Source organism: Pteropus medius, unplaced genomic scaffold, assembly GCF_902729225.1.
Source record: "Pteropus medius unplaced genomic scaffold, Ma_sr-lr_union100, whole genome shotgun sequence".
In the NCBI taxonomy this organism is placed as follows: domain Eukaryota; kingdom Metazoa; phylum Chordata; class Mammalia; order Chiroptera; family Pteropodidae; genus Pteropus; species Pteropus medius.
This window is the reverse complement of record NW_024349225.1, coordinates 8,604,146-8,627,911: the sequence shown is the minus strand read 5'-3', so window position 1 is coordinate 8,627,911 and position 23,766 is coordinate 8,604,146. Positions and strand designations below refer to the sequence as shown.

The 23,766-nt window shown below is 35.4% G+C and overlaps 1 protein-coding gene across 3 annotated transcripts in view; it reads left to right on the top strand.

Annotated features, from left to right (window-relative positions):
* The window catches only part of RALGPS2 (Ral GEF with PH domain and SH3 binding motif 2), a 124,278-nt gene that overhangs the window by 39,776 nt on the left and 60,736 nt on the right, over positions 1 to 23,766 (top strand). For all 3 annotated transcript variants that reach the window (XM_039881385.1, XM_039881386.1, XM_039881387.1), the window contains 4 exons: positions 4,927 to 5,010; positions 8,550 to 8,639; positions 12,286 to 12,378; positions 19,118 to 19,244. In XM_039881385.1, coding sequence (XP_039737319.1) covers positions 4,927 to 5,010; positions 8,550 to 8,639; positions 12,286 to 12,378; positions 19,118 to 19,244 — 394 coding nt within the window. The remainder of the gene's footprint in view (positions 1 to 4,926; positions 5,011 to 8,549; positions 8,640 to 12,285; positions 12,379 to 19,117; positions 19,245 to 23,766) is intronic.

Genomic DNA, 23,766 nt, shown 5'->3' with positions numbered 1-23,766 from the left:
CATTCAATGTTTTGGTGTTCGTGGGAGATGTTTTAGTATAGAATAACTCTTGACCAGGCCTATAAGTGTCAAATACAAGGCGACGCTGGTAGGAGAATTTATTTCTTAGATTGTATTCTAGTGTCACTTGATGGAAGATCCTAGAGTCTGAGACAAAAAGAGATCAAGACAAAGGGAAAAGCAGCTTTTTTCTGACAGAGAAATCCAGTGGCTGTTGAGATGTATAGGTGAAGTGGGTCAGGATTCCTTGAAGGCCAGCTAGCCGTAAATGCATCTAGGGTTTAAGAGGAAGGTGATGAGTGAGCTCCTGAAGTCCAGTGCAATTGCAGCTTCATAATCCATTAAATGGATTTTCGTTGCTGTTGCTTTGTAACTTTTTCTTTTGCGGTAGTATGTTGGAAGTTGCAAAAAAATAGTCCAGAAAGGACATTTTACCCTTCACCGAGTTTTCCCCACAGTTACAACTTAGAAAAGTATAATTCAATATCAAAACAAGAAAATGAACATTTATACAATACATTCTCTGTAGTTCTGACATTTTACCGGATGTGTAGATTTGTCTAAGCACCACCTCAGTCCGGATGCAGTTTTCCATCACCACAAAGAGCTCTCCCTTGCGCCGTCTCCGCCTTGATAGCCACCTCCATCCCACTCCTGCCCTGCCCCCCACCATCCTTAGAAACCAGTCTGTTCTCCATCTTATAGTTTGGATTGTTTATTGTGTCAGATAGGCTAGTAATGTAACGTGTCTCAAAGGGGAAATATTTTCTGAAGCAGAAACTACCATCTTAAGAGGTTTTTGAAAACCTTGTTTCTTCACATTTTCTAATTACAAATTTCTTCTGAATGGAGGGCTTTGATGGAATTTAATCCGTTTGCTCCCAAGTAAAGTGTCTACAGATACATTCATTCCCCACCACTTCCAACAGAATCTTCTTAAAGGGGCAAAGCATTTTTCCATTAAGTTAATACTGTCGAAATGTTCCAAGAATCGGACGGATTTTTCAAAATCTCTTAGCATTTATTTGAGGAGTCACAAAAGCATTAAAATTTTTTTAATGTAAAAAAATGAAGCCATAATTCACTCATATTTTTGTCTGGGTTCCTGATTTATCATAATAAACTATAATGATGAAGATAGGATCAAATGAGTTGATATGTGCCTGGCACACAATGGATCTGTATATTATTGTTAACTATTATTTTTATTGCTGCTGTTAAGACATCTGTTCTCAGGATGAAGACTTTTTAAGCAAAAAATTAGTAGATTAAATCACACAGAAAAGGTCAAGTGTATTGGCTGCTTGAAACAAACAAACAAAAACAAGGCCCGCATAGGTACATAAAGAAGACTGGGAAAATGTTTGCATAGCTTTTCTTCAGGTGGCGGGTTTATAGTCTATTCACAGCACTCCTCTACCCATTTTCTCTCTGTTTAACAAGCATGCTTAACAGACAGTTACTCTTACAGTTGGGAAATTAAAGTATTAATATATAGAAGGGGAATTAAATATACCCAATTTTGACAAGACTGTTGTTAAACTGACACTCGGTAGCGATAGTGTGATTTTGTATTTCAGGAGGGCAGTTTGACAGGCAATCAAAGCCTTGAAAAGCTTCATAATCTTAGACCTAGGACTATTTTTTAAGAAATGATCAAATGTCAGAAAAGGTGCAAGAATATTCATTATTTATATTGTACCCTTACAACAGAAAGATGAAATTCGCCTTTTATGCATAGAGCTCTGTAATTGAGTTGAACTCTATCAAACCTTGAGTGGTTTGATACGTTCAGCAGCAATTTGGTAGAGACACTTTGATTATGGCATTAATATACATTTGGAAATTATATTAATTGGTTAAAGACAAATTCAGTATTTATGGATTTATCCAGGAATTTTGTCCTAAAATATGGCATCTTTATATAGTTGTATAAATATGCTGTAATTTTTAGAAAGAACAAAATTTTTTTAGCAGTTTGACTCTTTTAATATATTATCATATAATGTCATTTTTATGTTAGTATCTCCATGAAATATTTTCTGGCTGCGTAGGGAGATAATGTGAAATGAGCATATATCTAGGCTGAATACCAGACCTTTTTTTTTCTTTACTGTGAAGTTGCTCCTGTCGTTTTTTTTTTTCCTTCAGAAATTTCAAATTTGAAACTTGTCATCTAATTTTAGGTTTTAAAAAAGTAATTCATATCTTCAGAGCATTTACTGCGTATCTACTGTGTCGAAGTGGTAACTGTCGTCTCTTTCCTCAGCGTTCCTCATCTTAGTTGTTCAGGCCAGAAACTTGAGAACCTTAGCACTTCTGGATGCCTCATTCTCAGCCTACATCGTGGGCTCCAGTCTGTGACCAAGTCCTGCTGCCTCCAAAATACCTGGACTCTGCCACTTCTTTCCGTACCCCCTGACCCCGCCCTGGTCGCGGGAACCTTACCTTTCTCTTGGAGTATCATGGTGTCGTCAGAACTGTTTCCTAACCTCTCCCTGACTCAGGTCATTCCTTTTTGTTAGTTTCTATTTCATTTAAAAATTTTGTTGAAGATGTGTATGTGTCATGTTTAAGAAGTCAAATATTTCAGGTATCCAGAGCACATAATACAGCAGTACCAAAGCCCGGTTGCTCCCACCCTTCCTGCCTCCATCCTGAGCCCCACACATGTCTAAGTCTCTGAGCTGTTCCTCCTTCAAGGAATTATGTCCATTTTTCAAATAATATATCTAAATGCCTATTGTTTCTGATTTTCCAACTTTGGATCTGATTTACTGACGACTATAGAAGATGATTTCACCCTCTTATATTCTCTTCCCCTGACATTTGCACAATTCACTTTCTTCTCTTTCCCATATAGTTATGTCATAGTTTCGACATGAATAAGTAATCGCAGCTCAACTGTTCTTTACAGTTGAGCCATGATTACTTAAATTTTGTTTTCCTTAAGCTAATAACTTTAGCTTTCTCTGTTCTTGTCACTAATTTTTCTGCCAGAAGTGAATGTAGTGAATGTGTCTTCTCAATGTGTTTAAACACTTCAGATGCTGCGTTTCATCTCTCAGAGGCAGCTCTGTCAGAATCTGTCCTCAGAGGTGCTTACTATCCGGACTGTTGCTCATAGCTTTGTCTCAATATCTCCCTTTACTGTTAATCTGGGAATTGCAAATACTTTCTATGTTGGTTTCTCAGTTTCCTGGATCCCATGCTTTTCTTTTTCTTAATTTGCTGGTTTATTTTGATGGGAACACATCCTACTAGCTCTCTGAGAATGGGGACATGGAAGACAAATTCTCTTGAGACTTTCTCGTCTGAAATGACTGTAGCATACTTTCCTACTTACTTGATATTTTTGTTGGATTTAGAATTCTAGGATTTTGAAGGCATCATTTCAGTTGTCTTTTAACTGCTAGTGTTGCTACTGAGATATCTGATACTGTCTGATCTGTTTTTGTTTTTGTTTTAATTGAACAGATTTTATGATCTTTGTCTCCAGTATGTGCCAGTTTTAGATGCTTACGACTTGGTTTGAGTTTTTTGGTTGTTTTTTTTTAATCCATCGTAACAGGCACTAGGCAGGTCTTTTCCTGTCCTTTAAGTTCAGTGACATTCTCCTGAATCATTTTTTTTCTTTCTGATAAGTTATTTTTCTCCATTTTTATCTGTTCTTTCTTAAAATTCTTTTTCTTATTTGAATGTTGATGCTTACGGGCTGTTCTAATGAACTTAATATTTTTGCTCCTACTTTTAGCTTATTGTTTACAAGATTTTGTCACCTTTCTCTCACAATTCTGTATATTTTTAAAATTTCTCCTACATTTTTCATTTCTAAAAGCTCTATATTTTTCTCTGAATATTTTTTATATCCTTCTGTTTTTGCCTAATGTGAGTAATATTTATTCTCATGTATCTGAGAGTAATAATAATATCATTTTATCTCTTTATTTTCTCAGTTTTCTTTTGTTCCCAGCCCTAACTCAGTTTCCTGAGTCCTTTTTCTTTTTTCCTGTAGATTCTGTCTCTTTCTGGTGGTTGGTGTTATATCACAGCAGAGTTCTTAACTTACCGCGAACCTTGGACCCCTTTAGCAGACTGAATGAAGTCTGTGGAACTGAACCCCGTTTTTAAATCAGCGGAAATCAGTTCCATTAAAATACTCTCATCAAAATATTTTTTAAACTATTATGCAGTAACATGTGTGTTTTTGTTAACATTAAGATCTAGAAATGATGCGATAATTCTAAAGCAGTGATGAGTGTGAATATTTTTGAGATATCTGTACCAACTGTAATGTGAGATGAAAATACATGATTTGTATTAGTGGCAAAGACACACGTGTTGCTCATTCTTCTGTATCCTGTAGCCTACACTTATAATTGAGAGGAATGTCATTTCAGTCAGAGGTTAGTGTAAAATACAAATTTAATTTTTTTCCATCCAAGGTCTTGAGCCTTTTTAATTCTATTGACAGACCTTGTGGAGGATTAAGAGCCCTTTTATCAGAGGCTTCTTCATCTGTCAGATTACTACCCGTCAGCTCGAGGAGTGAGGCACTGGAAAGCTGTTTGGAAGCTCTGGGCAATTGAATGGGCTTCACTCTGTGTGCGGGATGCTCAGCTTTCACCATCTGTGGGTCTTTCCTTCCTCTTGGAACTCAGATCTCTTCAGAGAAGAACCCACCAAGCTGCCTGTGGAGTAGAAGTCTAGTTATCTGTGTCCTCACAGACAAGTAATCGTGCCCTCTTATATTCTACTAATAAAATCTGCTTTTGTGACTTAACCGAATGCTTATAATATTAGCTATGTTCTATTGAATACGATTTCTAGATGGGACACAACTGTCTTTAATGTTTTGAAACCCTTAAAATAACAAAACTGGGCTATTTCTTGAATTTATATTTAATTTTCGACTTAATTTTCCAGGAGCTTTCAAGTTGTGGATGGAATAAAAAAGAAAAATACAGTTCTGCACCAAATGCTGTTGCTTTCACAAGGAGATTTAATCATGTGAGTTGCTTATAAAATGTTGATATTTAGTTTCTGAAATTCAGTTCCTCAACATATAATTTTTCATTAAGGAATATTTTAACTTTTTATATCAATTCTGGAATATTTTCAACCAATATCTCTTCAAGTATTGTCTCTGCATGATCTCTCTTTTTTCCTTCTATAATTCCTATTGGTTGGAAATTTGTTAGAATTTGGCATTTTTCTACCTGTCTCTTAACCTGTCATATTTTACATCTGTCCCTTTGTGCTCATTCTATGTGATTTTCTCATCTCTATTTTAGTTCATTCATTTTCTTCAAAAGTGTAATATGTTTCAAATCTGTGTGCTTTTATACTAGTATCAAGTTTTTCTTATTAATTTCTTAAATCATTTTCAATATTTTATAATTTCTGCATTATTATCTGAAATCCTTGGGGTACTAAATCTCTGTTATTTCCATTGATCTTTATTCACAGTAGTTTGTTTTCTTACGCATTTTGTAATTTGGATTGAGTGCTCACACATCCGTTTAAGCTTTATCTGTGGGAATTGCGCTGCTGCCTAGATTGAGGATCTGGCCCTTCTGGGAGACTCTTCGCTTTCACCTGTACCAAGGGCTGCCACAGACCTAAGACTGCCTGCCCTTTATGTTAAATGTTTAGGTTAGGGAACATCCCTACTTCTCTGTAGTGAAAATTCAAGCTCAGGGCAGGTTACAAATTCTTATGAATGACTTACTTTTCTCATTCATCTATATCGCCTACATCATCTAGAGGTGAATTGTTTCAGTGTACCTTTTCACCAGAATTGTAGCCCTTTGAAGATCTCTTAGAAACAAATGGGGGGGCGGGTAGAGGTGTGAGGCCTTGTATTATATCTTTGAAAGAGTATTAGATTCTAAGCCCCTGTGTTACTAAGAGGAAATCCTCCCTTTCTTTTAACCACCACTTTGCCCTTATTTTCTTCGTTTTTGACCTTTAGGGAAATGTTATTTTCCTTTCAAGTTAGGTATATACTTAACAAATAATACTAAAACAACAGTTATCTTTAACCCAGCATTTCTAGGGGTTTATAGCAAATAGTGTCCCAGGTTGTTTGGTTCACTGTATTTTCCAAAATGGAAGTGGGTTCAAGTTTTTAAAAATTAGAGTAAACCATTAACAGGGACACAGGGCAAACATGTCTAGTACTGAATTCCACATTTAGGATATATAGCAGTTGCTTTCAAGGTTTTCTGAGGTGGTTAGAATTTATCATCACAATAAGAGTTTTTTCTTTGCCATACAAATGCATCATATTACAATAGCTACAAATTGACTTCGGATTTTAAGCACTCATATTATCCTTAAGTAAGCCAAAAAGTTGTCAGAGTCCAGTATGTCACAGTGTACCAAAAGCTTTTATCCTTCTGGATCACAATTGATCCTATAGTAAGCTCCATTACTTAATTACTCCATTACTCTAATCTCATAAGGTAACAGGAGATCTGAAGTAGCAAATTTGAAAGAAGTTAGGTTCACTCTAAAAGGCTCTTCTTTCTAGCTGCATCTTTATTTTTAAAATGAGTCTCTCATAGACAGCATATAGTTGAGTTTTCCTTTTTTTAATCCAGTCTGACAATCATTGCCTTTCAATGTAGACTTTCAGAGGATGCAAATGTAGTTCAGAGTGTTTCCGAGGAACTCGGGGCCTGCTACAGTATCCTGTAACTCACTCGTTTGCTTTATCCTACATGTGAGTCTCTGAAGAATGATACTAATGTTAATAATACTACTGTGAACAAACACATCTTTTATAGATGTTCTGATTTTTATAATCGTACTACGTATTGTCCGAGCATATAGGCATTGTGTGATGCACCGTCTTTTAACCCTTATTTAGCCTTGGTGCCGTGAATAAGCGTATGTTTAATTCTACTGTCCTTCTGTTGATGGTCCTAGTCCTTTTGCTTATCCAAAGTCCATTTGTCTGTAGATTATTCAGGAAGGGCTCATTGGAACAGTAATCTCTGAGTTCTTACCTGTTGGCAAGTTTGCCTATCTTATGTATAAAATTTTCTTCTTTTGATTACATTTGATGTATTGTTCCTTTTTTTTGAGAGAGTGTTGCTGTTGAAAAGTCTGTTAATAAGTAAATTTCCGCTTTCTAAAAGATCACTTTCTCTTTTTGTCTCAATGGCCAAGATTTTTTTTTTAAGTCCAGTAATTTTATTAAACTATCTTGGTGGTGGTCATTCTGGGTCAGTACTCTAAGCGGGGTTGGCTTTAGTGAGGACTATTGACCAAGAAGCACCTACACTTAGCCTTTTTCAGCATGGTGGTCTCAGCATAGTTGACTTCTCACATGGTAGTTTAGAGACCCAGAGAGAATGTTATAGCATGACCTTGTCCTAGAAGTCAGCATTAATTTCTTTAATCCTCTCTTCATCAAAGTACTCACAAGCCTGTCCAGATTCAATCAGAGGTGATACATACCCCAATTTTAAATGAGAGAAATGACAATTTGTGGTCGTGTTTTAAAATCACCTAGTCTTAAAATTTGTCTGACATTAAATTTAATTAAGTCAATGATCATGCAGTTTAGATTGTATTTACAGTCGATAATTGCTAAGGTTGTTACAATATCTAAAGTATAACACTAGGTATATTTTAGAAGTCAACTTAATTAGAATCGGGGATATTATCACCATTAGTAGTAGCCCAAACAGGGTAACAAACATGAAGATGGCTTTTTAAAAACATATACATTTTACATCTGCATATTCATTTGTAAAATGTATGCATTGTGACAGTTTGTTTATTGATGAAAGTTGTAAGTAAAAGCTGAAATACTTCTCACTAAAAATAGGTGAAAAAATATGAGATAGTGGCATCATCTTTTGCAGTAAGATGTCTTAACTACATCCTGTTTTTAAATTTGTACAAATTTGAGCTGCTGGTACTTTGATTTTATTTTCATAGTACATGAACTAAAATGTTACATACATATAACATTTTATCATATGATAAGCATCCTGTTTTCACCAGCATAGAACATTTAGTAATGTTATAGATCTAGTGATGAATCTCAAGAATGATTTTTAATGCTTTTTAAAAGAAATCATAAAGATAGGTTTCACTGAACTAGAAAGCACTGTATAATTTTAAAAATATCTTAATTTACTCTTAGAATGACTCGTTTATTTTTCTTTATGATATTTTATTTCATTTTATTTATACCAAGAAAACCATACTTGAGATTCTTCACGCTATGATTTTGCTCAATGTAAATAAATGGCAGTGTGGGATCACACAGCCACAGAAGAACATGCTATAAGTAGCATATTTTATAAGCCTGATCTTAGAGCTTGCACGATTCTCCCAGTGTCTGCCTATATATGTGAAGTATATGCAACATTTGAAGATTGGTTATGTCCAAGATTGGTGGTGAGTCAAGGGAAAGAAAAAGTATTGTTTTTCAACAGCTACAAGTAGTTCTTCAAGTAGCTCTTGTCATTAATTTGATCCTAGTGAGTAAAGAATCATGCCATTCAACTATATTTAATTTTTATTTGCAGGTGAGCTTTTGGGTTGTTAGAGAGATTCTTCATGCTCAAACATTAAAAATTAGAGCAGAAGTTTTGAGCCACTATATTAAAACTGCTAAGGTAAGAAAAACTTGTGTTTTTATTTTTGAGTTCAACCATTCAGCAAAGTTTGTGGATATTTGCTTGTAATACTTAACATTTATTGATGCTGGAAAATAAGTCCTAATGATTTAATATGTCAGTTTTTTAAATTGGATGCCTGTTTTCTCTGCCTTTTCCTTTATTCCTCTGTCTTCCTCCCCTTTTATATCTTTTCTCCCTCTGTCAGAGTAGCTGAATTATATGATTAATTTGACTGGATAAGTAAGCAGAGATCAGATTATGGTGAAGTATAATATTTAAATATTGGACTGTTCTACGGGTGATTGGCAAAGCCTTGTCAGCTTAATCAGGAGTGTACATATCGGTTATTTGCTTCTGAACTGGCTGACTCTGCCAACCACGTGGAGCAGTTGTGGTCTGACATTCTGTGGCACTAGGTGGCAGAGCTAGCCTTCTGAAAATCTGGTATTTTACAGAAGTGTCATAAAATTTTTAAAAACATTCTTTGTGGTATACTAGATAAATACTGGGTTTTAGCTAATAAAAATTCATGACTTTTCTCAATTGATTCTGAATTTGCATTATTGTTTTCTGCTGGTTTTTTTTAGTTTTTTATGTTACTTGCACGTTCCACTCAAAACCACCAAATTTTGCCCGTCAAACCTGCTATTATCCTTCTCATCAAAGAGTCATTTAATTCCAGTTCGAACTTTTAGACTTTGAGTTATTTTTGACAGTGCTTTGCTTTTATCCCGTGCCCTAAATTCATAGTTTTGTTCCCCACCCCCCACCACCCCCATCGCATCACTGTTGCTTAAATCCTTCTATTCTGACTCTACCTTTTGTATTCAGTTTGTCATAAAATTGGCAGGTCTTTTTCTTCTTTTAGTAGATTGTATCAGGGTTCTCTGGAGACACAAAAAATATATATATATATAATTTATAAACTGATTCAAGGAATTGGCTCATGTGGCGGTGGGAGGCAGGCTGGCACGTCTGAAATCTAAGCAGGCAGCAGCCTGGGAATCCAGGCAGGAGTTGAGGCTGCAGTCAAGAAGCAGAATTTCTTCTTCTCGGCGAAACTTCAGATTTCTTAAGACGTTCAGATTCTCTTAAGATGTTTCAACTGATTAAATGCAGCCCACTTTATCACTGAGTCTAATCTTTTCATTAAAATCAACTGATTGTAAATGTTAACCACATCTATAAAATATTTTCACAGCAACACTTAGATTACTGTTTGATTAAATAAGTAGGTACTATATAGCCAAACTGACACATAAAACAGTCACATAGACAAAAAAGAATATTTCTAAAGATGTTTAAGGTATCAAAAGAATGATCCAGTGGTTACCCATGTACCCACTGCCCACTATGAATTCCCGTACATGTCTTCATATGCAGCCCCCTGCGCTCCCACTACACAGGGAGCCACTGCCCTAAATTTTATGTTTGCTTTTCTTTTAAAGTTTTACTATGTATATGTGTCCCTGAATAATATGTTGTTATATATGTTTTGAATTTTTGAATTTGAGTTTTGAGTTTTTGAATAATACTTTTATACTTTCATAACTTTTTTTTTTTTTTTTTTTTTATTCAGCAGTGTTACTGAATGGCTGGTTCAGGGTATCTCTGTTGTAGTCTGTTGTTTGCATATACCACAAATTATTCACTGTCTTCTAGCTTGGATAGTTTCCCAATTTTTGCTGTTATAAACATTGCTGCTATAAAGCCTACAAGAATTTATATGACTCTCTTGGTGCTTCTGTGAGGATTGAAGCCCTAGAAATATAGAGAGAAAAGACAAAATTCCTTCAAAGAAATGACAATTAGACCAGTAGCTTTCATTGACTCTGATGAGAATGAACATTTTTTTCTGTTTTGGCCATTTATGTTTTCTTTCTTAAAATGTCTGTTCATGATCTTTGAACAATTTTCTGTTATGGTGTTAGTCTTTTATCAATTTTTATAGGAGTTTTTGTTTTTTTAAATATACCTCTGGTTTCTATTTCTCTATTAAATGCTTTGTATACATTTTCTTATTCGTGGCTTATTTTATCATCATTCTTTTCATTATCTTTTGATAAAGATTTTCTTAGTTTAGAGGTCAAACTTATTAGTCTTTAACTTTTATTGTCTTATTTAAGAATATCTCATTTAAGAAAGCTTACTATATAGCCTCTGAGAATATCAAAGATGTTGGTACTTGAGTATTTAATCTATCTGGAATAAATTTCATATATAAAATGTATGATTATGGATTCCAGTTCATAATCTTCCATTAATAATCATTCTGGCTGCATTTTTTTAAAGATCCTTTTTATAAGCTTTTAAAATTTTATTTTGTCTGGTAGCATCTTTATGTCACTCTTTTTCTTGAAAAATGCTATTTCAGACTTAGAGTTGTTTATTTTTTTAATTTACTCTGCTTTGGATTCTTTCAGTTTCTACCCTTAGGAATTGGTGTCTCTCACTAATTTGGGAAAATAATCTGCCATTATCTCAAATATTGTTTCTATCCCATTGTTTTTGGTTTTTTTTATCATTTCTTCTTCAAATTAAATTAGATAAATGTTGGCCTTTTTTGCTATAGCTTCATGTTTCTTATTTTACATTTTTAAAAAACTTTGACTTCTTTTTGCATTCTAGTTGTCTACATATTTAATCTTTATTTTATTTGAAGCCAGTACCTGGTATTGTTCTCCATTTGTGAATTCCTGTTTCCTTGTGATTTTTCATTTTCCATTTTCTTTTTTTTTTTTTTTTTTTTAACTCGTGTTCATATTTTTTGAAACTTTATGGGAATTCTTCAAGACCTGAGTTAAGGTGGTACACTAGTCTGAGTTCTCCAGAGAAACAGAACCCCTTACCTTTTCGTAGTTCCAGTGTTCAAAAAAGGCATTTTTTGCCTTGGAGTCTCTTGATCGTGGGTGAGGACAATTTTAAATGACTGATTTTTAGGGAGAGACATTTTGGGATGTAAACACCTTGTAATATGAAGAAATCTGGGAAATTAGCAATAAATGTCAACTATATCTCTTGATAAACTGGTAGAACCTATTCCTAGGTAGGAGTTTTTTGCAGAAGACAAAAGTGAGGTGTAATGTTGGGAATCAGGTGACTTTCTCACCATGAATGAGGAACAAAGGGTCCAGGATTCAGGCAGGAGGAAGCAGGAAATTGAGGAGGACTGTAGGAAGCAGGTTTGAACCCTAGCCCTGGAATAATGGGAGTGCTGAGTAGGGAACCAGGGCAGAATCCTGGGCACAGACCATGTCTTAAAACTTGGATCATAAGACAGAGGCTTAGTAATATTTAAATATAAGGAAGGAGACTGCCTGCCAGAAACTAGCGTGCCCAGTCATACCAAGTAAACTTAACACTGAGCCATACCTTTGACTTTTTGAATGTATTACTCAACTAAAGGTAGATTGGTTCCCAGAGCTTGGGGACAATGCCAGGTTAGAACATGAAATTTATGTTGTGAGCCAAAATCAGCTTACTGTAAACATAGCGGGTACTCTAAAAATAAATCTCAGTGAAGTTGATAAGTACTGGCACACTACCAGTTGCCTAGATTTTAGTTCCTGTTAATATAAAGGTTTTTTTTGTATGCATGCTATTAATTTTTACCTCTTATTCCCTTTTTTCTTTAAATCTTCAGAAATTGTATGAGCTGAATAATCTTCATGCACTTATGGCAGTGGTTTCTGGCTTACAGAGTGCCCCAATTTTCAGGTTGACTAAAACATGGGCGGTGAGTAATCTTCTTTAGTTAATGAAAGGTTAGACTTCCTGTTAGAAGTAGAGATGTATTAGTTTCTTTTGTAGTTCTTAGTAAGGTTAAAATTATGATAATAGATAAGATTTTTAAAGTTACTTTGTATTCTTAGAAACCTACATTTTTCTCTCCCAGCTGTTTCATTAGACCTGTCAGGTAATTTTTGGGTAAGTCACAGCTCGGTGCTTGAGTTCTCTTTGGGAAATCATTTTCGTAGAACCTCTTTAAGCACATTTGACAATACAGCATTTCATCTTTACTGGTGGGAAAGTGTAAATGCAAAACAATTTGAAGAAGATCTAAATTATACGTTTCTAAAAAATACACTAATTTAGATTTCCATTATTGTTTAGTCAGTAAAGTCTTGGGTTTTTTCCTTAGGAATAGCAGAAAGTCGGATAGTTAATGTGGAGTTATGCAGTGATACGCATTCTGATATTATTTTAATCATATTTTGTTTTATTACTTTAATAAGGTCACGGTGTAAGTTTTTAACTTATGTAAATTTGTGTATTTTCATATTTGAGTGATGCGATACTGGCCTAAAGCTTTCTGGGTATTTTTCATTTATATTTTATATAAGTTAAATTATACATTTAACTAAGTCTTTTCGTATTTAATACTGTTCTTTAATGTTAAAGAGGAAGGACTTTATTATATTTTGTACAGAGGATTGTGTTCTTAGGATTCTGTGATAAAGACATGGCCGACTATAAAGAGCTTCTCTTTTTTAATTACTAAAATATAACTTTTTAATTAGGCTAGTGATGCTTTCACTTTTCATAGTATCTAAAGAGACAGATGTTTCTCATGAAAACCAGGGTAGATGTCTATATTGGAAAAACAGTATGGAAGAACTTGAATCCTCTTTGTATTTTATTTGTATCTTAGAAACACTTGGGTGAAGGGTGTTTCTACTTTAAAATTTATTTTTAATGATGGACTTTTTTCTTAAAATTTGAATTTCATGGGGGAATGGAAATGATTATAAATATACAGTTATAAATTCCATCTTTGAAGTTTTATTGAAAAGAATTATACTCTGATTTATATTGTGATTTAAAAATGAGATACGTTTCCCTCAAGTTAATTATTATTTTTCTTGAAGATATTTTTATTGTCTCTCTCAAGTATTTGCAGGGAAAAGAATTTTTTTTATTTAGTAACAGCTCTGTTATTAATCAGTAAGATTATTGGTGTTTACATTAAATTTTAAAATATTCCATACTGTTCCAGGCACTGTCTAATTGCTTGACAAACACCAATTAGTGATATAGACAGTGCCATTCTTATACAGCTAAGATTCTACTGGGAAAAGATAAACTGTAAATAAATAAATGTATATCATAAATAGTGAATGCTCTGAAGAAAAATAAAGCAGAATAAATGGGATAGAAAGGAAAGCAGGGAAATATTTCATGTACTATGTGGTAAGAGCATCTCTGGTAAGTGACAGTTGGGCAGAGACGTGGAGGGAGCGAGAGAACCATTCGTGCGGATATCTGGGAGAAGAGAATTCCAGGCAGACGTAATAGCCAATACGAAGGCCCTGATGACGTTCAAAGCGTAGCAGGGCGGTCACTGTGGACAGTGGAGTGGTTGGTAGCAGATGAGTCAAAAGAGAAGTAGCATCGAGTCAGAGAATGGAGATGCTCTTTAGTGATATCCAGGGAGGTATAGAGAAAGGATGGGGTGGGGGGGTGATTCTAGTTTATACATATGAAGTTCGAGTTGTCATAAATATCCATGTAGAACTGTAAGGTCAGGTTTAGGTGCATAAATATCCATGTAGAACGTAAGGTCAGGTTTAGGTATACAGGTTTAAAGAGCAGTCGGGGCTACTGATACATTTTTGTGATCATCGGCGTAAAGGTAGTATTTAAAACATGATGTTGGATGAGATTACCTATGGCATGAACACAGATAAAAAGCCCTGGAACCATCCAAGAATTAGATATTGGAAAAATGAGAACTCAATGAAATAAATACCATGGGTAGAAGTTTTCCACAGTCAAAGATGGTATTTCAAGAAAGAGTGATCACCTGTGCCAGATGCTGCTAATAAGTTGAATAAGGTGAGGACTTTGACGTGACTGTTGGATCTGGCAGTTGGATAGGATTGGTCACCTTGGCAAGGATAAGATAAAATAGGACAGCGAATACAGAGAATGTATTTGAGGAATTTTGCTATAAAGGACTGGGGTGAGGTGCTGCAGAGAAATCTGGCAGTAGCTAGAGGGGAATGTGAGACCAAAAGATTGGTGGAATTTTGTTTTATTTTTGGAGATGAGCTCCATGACAGTGTGTTGTATGCTGGTGGCAGTGATCTAATTGAATGGGGAAAATGGTAAGAGAACAAGGGGCTACTCCTGTGGTACCCTCCACTGGCAAAAGGGAATCCAGTCAGTCCAGTACCCTAGTGGAGCAGGAGTGGTTTAATCATTTTAACAGGAGAGAAGAGGGTGGATGCATTTGGTTACAGACGTGGCTTCATTGGGAGATTTGATGGGATTCTGTAGAAGTTCTTCTAGTGCTTTGTTTTTTAAGGTATACGAAGCAAGGTCATTAGTCGAGAGTGCTGGGGGGCGGGATGTTGGAGGTTTAAACAAAGAGGAAAGCATGCAAGTCCTCTAGGCGCATGTGAGAGTGAGGTAACCAGGGAACGGGTAGGTTTGGTCGGCCTCATGAAGGGTCCACTTGAGTCATGTACGCTCCAGCCAGGTCCGGGTGCCCAGCATTAACCTGGAGTAGTGCTGAGAATCGTATTGAACCAGTGTTGGAATCTTTTAGGCGTGTTTGTCCCACAGTGGGGTCCAGGACAGCACAAGAGATAAAGTGGGTAAATGTAAAAGTTGTTCAGTGATAGATGAGGAATCTAACCCAAGTCAAAGGAGAAAGATGATGAACGGTGGAAAGATAGTATGGCGATTGGACTGGAAATCCTAGTACGTACTTAACGGATTCGGGATGACCAAGGGAGCCGAGGCTGAGAGTGGCGGAAGTTAAGATCATTGAAGGAGGAGAAGTCAAGAAACTGAGAAACCCAGTTACTGGGAGTATCATCTGTGTGAAGTTGCAGTCACCAAAAACTGGGTAGTTTTTTCCAGCTACCAAGATCTTCAAGATATAATGGGGAAAATGACTTGTAGCTCTATTAATGATAATAATGTAAGTGTTATAATCTAGTGCCCTCTTGTCCAGTATGGTAGCCACTAGCCCCACATGTAGCTATTAAATTTAAATCATTAAAATTAAGTAAAATTTAAAATTTGGTCTCTCAGTTATACTAGCCACATTACAAACACTCAGTAGTCACACGTGGCTAATGGCTATTATGTTGGATGGCACAGACATAAAACATTTCCAGCCTCCTATAAAATTTGATTGAACAGCACGGATCCAATAGAAGCTGGAGAATTCTAGAGAGGATAGTGGGATAATAAGCTGGAAGGAATTATGAAGATCAAGGAGCAAGAATTGCACCTGACTCAACTCCAAGCTCATGTTACAGAGTTTGTAAGAAAAGAAAGAGGATGCTTAAAGAAAAGGGTGAGGATGGGGCTTTTGCCGAGGATGGCCCGGGGGTCTCGGAGAGTGCAGTTATAAAGGGTGGGAGGGGGAGGCTATTGGGCTGAGTAGAAGATAGTCAACATCATGTGGGTTTCATGCCCATTTAGGTTAAAGATTTTTAATAAATGAGGAATTGAGTGAGTTTTTCAATAAAGATAATGTACTAAAATACCTACAACATCCTATTCAGGGAAGATATTAGGAACATTCTTTTTAACATGAAGGAAAGGAAGCCCATTTTTACTGTTTCTTTTCAACACAGAGATCCTTGTCGGCATGGTCAGAAAAAATTGATTTAAAATAATAGGATTTATCCTCAAAAAAATTTGACATAGAATTATCATTTTATCCAGCAATTCCACTTCTAGATATATATGCAAAAGAATTGAAAGCAGGGACTCAAATGGATATATTTACCCCAGTGTTCATAGCCACATGATTCACAATAGCCAAAAAGTATTAAAAATCCAAGACATCCATGGACAGATGAATGGATGCACATATAAAATGTGGGATAAAACATACAATAGAATATTATTTGACCTTAAAAAAGGATTGACATTCTAGCATGTGCCACATCATGGATGAATCTTGAAGACAATATGCTAAATGAAACAACCCAGACACAAAAGGACAAATGCTATGTGATTTTCTTTACATGAGGCCCTGAGAGTAGCCGGATTCATAGAGACAGAAAGCGGAAGGTGGTAGCTCGGGGCTGGGCAGAGAGAGGAACAGGGAGTTACTGTTTAATGGGTAAGAGTTTCAGTTTGGGAAGATAAAGAAGGTTCTGGCTGTGGATGGTGGGGATGGTTGGCTGCCAGTGTCAATGGACTTAATACCACCAAACTGTACACTTAAAAACTGTTAAAGTGGTAAATATTATATACATTTTACCACAATTTAATAAAACCATAGAGTTTATTAAGGCGACCGAATATACAAACAATATACAAAATCAGTTGTATTTGAAACGATTAAAAAATATCACTTAAAAGGACACCATCTACAATATCAATGAAAGAAACAAAATAGTAAACAAGAAATGCAATAAAATACGTAATTTTCTGTATGCAGAAAATTAATAAAATTTTACAGAAAGTCATTGAAGAACTAAATAGATGAAACAGTGTCCCTTGTTAAGAAAACTAAAAGATACCAGTTCTCTCCAAATGTATATCAAGATTTTATGCAGTTTGAATAAAAATCTCTATCTGGGAATCTGGATAAGATTGCTTATAAAATTTACATGGAAATGAAAAGGTTCAGGAATAGCCAAGACATTCCTGAAGAAGGAAATATGGTTGGGGGTTGGATACTTGTTCTAACAGATATCAAGATATATTGTACTATATAGTCAGTGTCGAATTACTATAGGTTTAGACATCTCAACCAATGGAATACAGAACTCCAAAGCTGATCCTTGCTTTTATACAACTCTGATATATGTAAATCAGTAGAGAAATGAGGGACTGTTTATTTATTAAAGCTGGAAAAGTGGTTATCGGTTGGGCCTCTTACACATAAAAAGTCATTGTCAGATGAATTAAGGACTTAAATGTGAAGTGCAAAATTGCAAAGCTTTTACAAGAAGAAAATAGCTGAGTATCTCCCTGGCTTGGCATGAATACATTTTCGGGTTGGGATTGGTGAGGATATTTTAGATAAAATACAAAACAAAAAAGCTCAAACAATGAAAGAAAAGATGGATAAGCTTTGCCACATTAAAGAATTTCTGTTCATCAAAAGATAAAGCAAATTGAAATGAAGCCCCAGAGTGGGGGAAGATATGTGTATAGTTGTAACTTGTTTCTCCCGATACTGTACCAAAGATTTTGAGTGATTGACTTGGAGGAAAAGACTAGTTTACTGTTAGCCCAGCTATGTCACATCACCATATTTTACATGCCTAAATGCCATGCTATGTGGGAGAGAAAGAAGTGGTTGGACTTAAAGGTAGCAGCAGAGATTTGCACCTAATCTTGAAAATGCTAATCAAGTGTGTTGAAACTGAGCCAAGGAAAAGCTGAGAAACCACCGTTTGAGATCATGGAATATCTATCTAAAACATTCAAGCAAAGGACCCCTTAAAAGCTTGTGTTTTAAAGGAAGGAAGAATACAGGTCAGACATCTTTCTGACAGATTATCTGAAGATAATCTATATATTGGAGCCTATGAAAAGTAGATTCCTATATCAGTCCCAGCTCAACTACTTGTAATACTAAAAAGAGGAATGGATTCAGTGTCAGAATAGTCTTTATCTCCAGGACCAACTGAAGACCCTAAAGACCAGGGACCTGCATCTTTGTGAGTGGATGGCCGAGAGTATTAGTATGTTCTGTTCCTTGCTAACCCTGTGATCGCCCTTGAATCTTAGTCTCCTCATCTCTAAATTAATCTGCAGACTTTTCTGTTTACCTCATGGGAGAATTAGATGAGAATTTTATAAGTGGAAGTGTTTTGCATGCTATAAAATAATGCTAATATTTTATGATACAAATAAACTGAAATGTGACATCATAAGGAAATAGTAACTTCATGTTTAAAGAAAAAATAGTTTTTTCAGAATCTTTGGAATAGTTAAAAAATATTTTCTGAACCTTTTAGTTAATATTGTTTGGGTGACTGATCTTGCTTTGCTTTTATTCCCCTTGATTATCTCTGTTTTTCAAGTGCACTCACAACAGATCTACCCTCAAGCTTCTTAAAACAGTTTCAGTTGATTGTTCAACTGTGTGTGATACAGCACTGGTCAAAGGGATCAAAGAAAAATGCCTTGTCGAAAATCCAAAAATGTGAATCCTTTTACGTAGATAATATAGCCACAGTTAGATTTGTCAAGAAAAGTTTGTCAACAGAAATTGCTTAACCATTTAAAATAGTAAAAATGAAAAATAACGTATTATAATTTACTAAGTAACTTAATGATTTTATGTACATATAAAAGATATTTTATTGTTAATAGATTTGGGTTTATTATCTTAATAGATATGTCTGATTTTGTAATTTATATATTACCAAAATATCGTTAAAGATGATATAACTTTGAAATTAAATTCAAATTTACAATAAATAGAACTTTAAATCTTTGCTATAATAAAATGGGATTTGGAAATAACTTAGGCTTTTCTGTTTGTTTTTTAGTTATTAAGTCGAAAAGACAAAACTACCTTTGAAAAATTAGAATATGTAATGAGTAAAGAAGATAACTACAAAAGACTCAGAGACTATATAAGTAGCTTAAAGATGACACCTTGCATTCCTTATTTAGGTGAGTTACGTCACTGCGTGTTCATTATGCTTAGTTGTTGCTCTGCCTTAATCAGTAATTTGTATAAAATTCAAGATATTTTGAAAGTGTATGTATCCTTTAAAGAAGTTACCGTGTTTGTTAAGCTGAAAAAATTGACTAAAGGAATATGTCACCTTATTACGTGGAATATATTTTTATATTAAATTAGCCTTTTACCCTTAAAGTTTTTCATAGACTATCATTTTTTCTTAGAGGTGGACCATATGGTGGAACAATACATTTTAGCTATTTTAGTAATACTTTTAAAGAATGAAACTGTAGTTTGCAATGCATTTTAATATTTAACGTTAGCTAAAACTATAAAAATATTTAACATTAAGAAATTGATTGAGGTTTATTGAATTTATATTGAACACTATGAGTTCATATTTTATATAGTTGCCTGATATTTCAGGGTGAATTATGAAAAGTAGTCTCAATGAATGTTGGTATCGTTTTCCTGGATGAAATACATTATTTAACTGTGGAAATTTAGCTCAGTGCTGAGACACATCTGTATCTTATAAATCATTTGACTAAGGATTTCTCTCTTTACTGTATATTTTACAGTATTTATAAATTCCAAGAATTATTTAAGCAATGACATTATAAGATAATTTTCAACAAAATATAATGTTTCGTTAGGTGTTCAAATGACTCCTCAAACTGTCCCTTTTAAAATGTATGTGTTAATTTAAATACAGAAAATACATGTTATATACTATATATAACATGTATATGGTGTGTATAATCTTTACTAGCATAAAGTAAAATAAATTGATTTGATCCTCTGTAGAGAGTAATCAAATGATGAACATTTATTTCTTTCTAATATCACTTCTTCTCCCATCCCGACTCTTTTGCGTAACTACTCATACTAGATTTTACAATAGCTATTTTTGGAAATAATTGAAAAACCTGTCATTTGTTTCGGGGATGCCACAGTGTCATCTTTGAAGTCTTTACGGTACCAGTGACTTAGAAGACAAAAGTAGGGACAAGGGCAGCTGATACACTCTCATCCGGCTGCTATGGCACATCAGCCTTAGTCTGTTGGAGAAGAGTTGAGTCCTTAGAACGTTGGGGGATGTCCTGGGACTCCTGTGGGGATGGGGAATGTTGTGTACCCTGTGTTGCAGGCAGAGGACCCCTCACCACAATGCAGATGCTGGCCACTACATGTGGTCCGTTTCTCTGATAAACGGCTGAGGGCCTAGTAAGCGTGACTGCACCAGAGAGGCTCATTCTTCACGTGTCCGCTTTCTACCGTAGCCGTGGCTGAGCCCATCCTGGACAGTGGAGTTTGGGGGAGAGGAGGAATAGACGATTTCAAAAATATCATCAGTGTCTTCGTGCTTCATGAGAACATAAACTTTTTATGGCGTAAAGAACATTAGATTGGAAATTGGAAACCCTCAGTTCCAAAATGGCTCCACCGTACTAACTTTTCAGGTCATTGTCTTCTTTGAGCCTTGTTCTCTTACGTGGAAATAGCGCACGCAGGACCAGAATCATGTTCTTCCTAAGGCCGGATGGGCCCTAGTGATCTCTTCTAATTCACTTATTTTACAATTGAGAAAACCAAGATCCAGGAGGTGGAAGAACTGGCTCCTAGTCCTAAGACCTAGTTACTGACAGATCCTCAGTCTGAAGTCCTGATTTAGCATCTTTCCAATTATACCGGCTAAACTCTCGTTCTAAAATGTACTGATTTGTGATTTTATTTTTTTCTCATTGAAATGTTTTTTCTCAGATTTCATAATTTTATCTTTTAGAAAAGGAAATCAAGATTATTTTCCACTGAAAATGAGAAAATGGCAAAGCAATATAAATCCATTTGCCGCGATGTCTAGTTCAGGGGTCTTCGTTTTATGTATTTTTCCGCAGTGGACACTTAGGACTCAAAGTTGTACGTGTGCACGTATGTGCATTCTTCACGTGCATACAGAGAAGAGGGGAGGAAACCACTAGTACAGCCAGTTTAGTGGGGTCTGGAAAGATTTTCTGTTAGAGAATAGACCTGCTCTCTCCCAGCCCTGGTACCTGAAACACCACAGTTATTTCTGTACGTTAAAGCAAATGTCGAGGTTAATTTGGAGAAACCGTTATCTTTCCTGTATCTTCAGTTTGGCCTCCATTGACTCTTTCTCTTTTCGGTTTTCTTTCGTCTGTGTGACTCATGACCCAGAATCCTCCTTCTCACTGTCACCATGTAGTTTTCCTTCACTTCATGCGTAAGCTAATAAAAAAGCGCGCTATTCCGCCTTTCTCCTTTTTCTTGCTGTTTTCTGTGCTCAGCATACTGTTGTCTCCCTCTTCACTTGTAAAGATTTTCCCGATAAAGTCACCACTGACTTCCTAGTTGAAACGTTTAATAAGTATTTCTCAAGCCTCATCTTAAATCGTTAGGTCGACACTAGTTATTTCTGCTTGAAATTCTCACTCCCAGCCCCAGTCTCCCTCAGTTTACCTTGTACATTTCTAGCTTTTATTTTATTGGCTCCTCTTTCTCTGTGTTTCTCTTCTATTCTTATAAAGTTCGCAGTTCACTTTTTTCCTTAGTCTTTACTCTATTTGCTGTGATCTCGTTCAGACTTTTTCCATGTATCACTTGATGACTCCTAGAGCTAGACTAGACCCGAGTATCCAGCTGTCTGTGTAATTCCTGGGGCCCAGTAACATTTTAGTTACGTAATGATTACATGAGATACCTACAGGGAACTAATTGAGCATGTGCAAAAGTAAATTCATCATCTCTCTGCTTCCTGCAAACCCGACCCCCATCTTATGCCCAGCTTAGTCTACCAGTGATTACAGTGTAGCATTGTCTACACTAGAAACCTGTTTTTGTTTTTTTTTTAACTGGATTTATCCTTCTTGGGTTTCCGTGGGTTATCCAAGAATTAGAAACCAAAGGAGGGAAAAGGGCAAAGACCTGAAGTTAAAGAATATATACTTTAGCATCTACATAATTATATGCATTGGTAGTCTTCATATAATCATTCATCTCTGTACTAGTTTGTGAAGCATCTGAGATTGCAATATGATTGTGGAACATTTGACATAAACATTTGGTAGACTTGGGAAAGGAAAGTGAAACATTTGTCAGATAAGTTATTGCGACTTGGTTTAGTTTGTTTCCTGTATGAAAATCATTTTAATATAGTGACGGTTTTGTTTTATAGCAAACCTCGAGATTAATTGTATTCCATCGATGAAAACATGCACGCTTTATTAAGGAAATGTGAAACATTTTCAGCTTGCGCAATTTGTTGACTACTTGATTTATTTACTCCATGGACAGCTGGTTCATTTTTTCATTCCTGATCTTAAAGTGTTTGGAACAATGAAGATTTAACAATACTTCGTTCATATTTTGTTCTAATTTAAGATGAACAGGATCATGGCTTTTAAATTTAACTTCAGAATTCATAAGAAACTAGGCCTAGTACAGCATTTACTCCTGAGGTGCTATACATTTGATAGGACAGAACCTGCCCTGAGACATTTTAAAGATAATATTCATGCAGATTGGCAGCTTCTATTTTACTGTCCTCCTTCTAGTGTACAGAATTTGCATAATGCTGCCCTTTATCCATTATGTCTGCAAAGGCTCTTATGGAAAGAATATATCAACCAGAGGAACCTGTAATGCCTAGAGGGAAGGTAAAGGCTAGTCATCTGTTTCTTTACATGAGATCCGATCCAAACTAATGGTGCTTTTACCCCTAAAAATTATGATTAAAACCAGCCATTCTTTGTGAAGCTTTAAAAAGAAGGTAGGGCGTTATATGCTGACAAAACTTTTATTTTGATACTGCCAGATTTATCTATAACTCAATGTGGATTAAATTCTAAGAAGTAGAAAATGTATTCTTGGCTTTCAACTCATCATCCCTTGAAAAATGGTCTCTTCTGTTCTCATTCAAGGTAAAAATTAGTCAGCCTGGACAATATGGTGAAAAATTCTTAGAATAGGGATACAGTTTTTCTGGAGAGGAATAGTTTGGCATATCTCAAGGAAAAATTGTTTTGTATGAGAATTACTCCTTTAAATCTGAAAATCATTAACAGCAATCATTTGTTCTTGTCATTGGAGAACAATCTTAAGGGGCTCATGGAAGAATTTGGCATGGGAAGTTTTGCTTTGCCAGAGAGAAAGAAAAGTAGAACATTGTGCAAAAATAATTTAGTTGTATGAAACGTGATATTCTTTCATGTATATTTTCTAGCCTCATTTCTACTTTATTCATGTAATAATGCAGTAGCTCAACCAGTTCAGGATGTTTTCTGGGAAAGAAGGCGTATTTTTAAAACTGTGGAAATAAGTAAATTGTTGCTGTTCTATATATTGTTTTCTTTTAAATAGAAACAGAGACTGCCTTGTAAACGCTCCTGCCTTTCTGTAGGACATGAGTACATTGCTTCGATGTTTGTAGGTGTGAGTCCCCACAACTGTAGGGTGAGCTCCCCCCACACGCTTAAGTTTTAATTTAATATG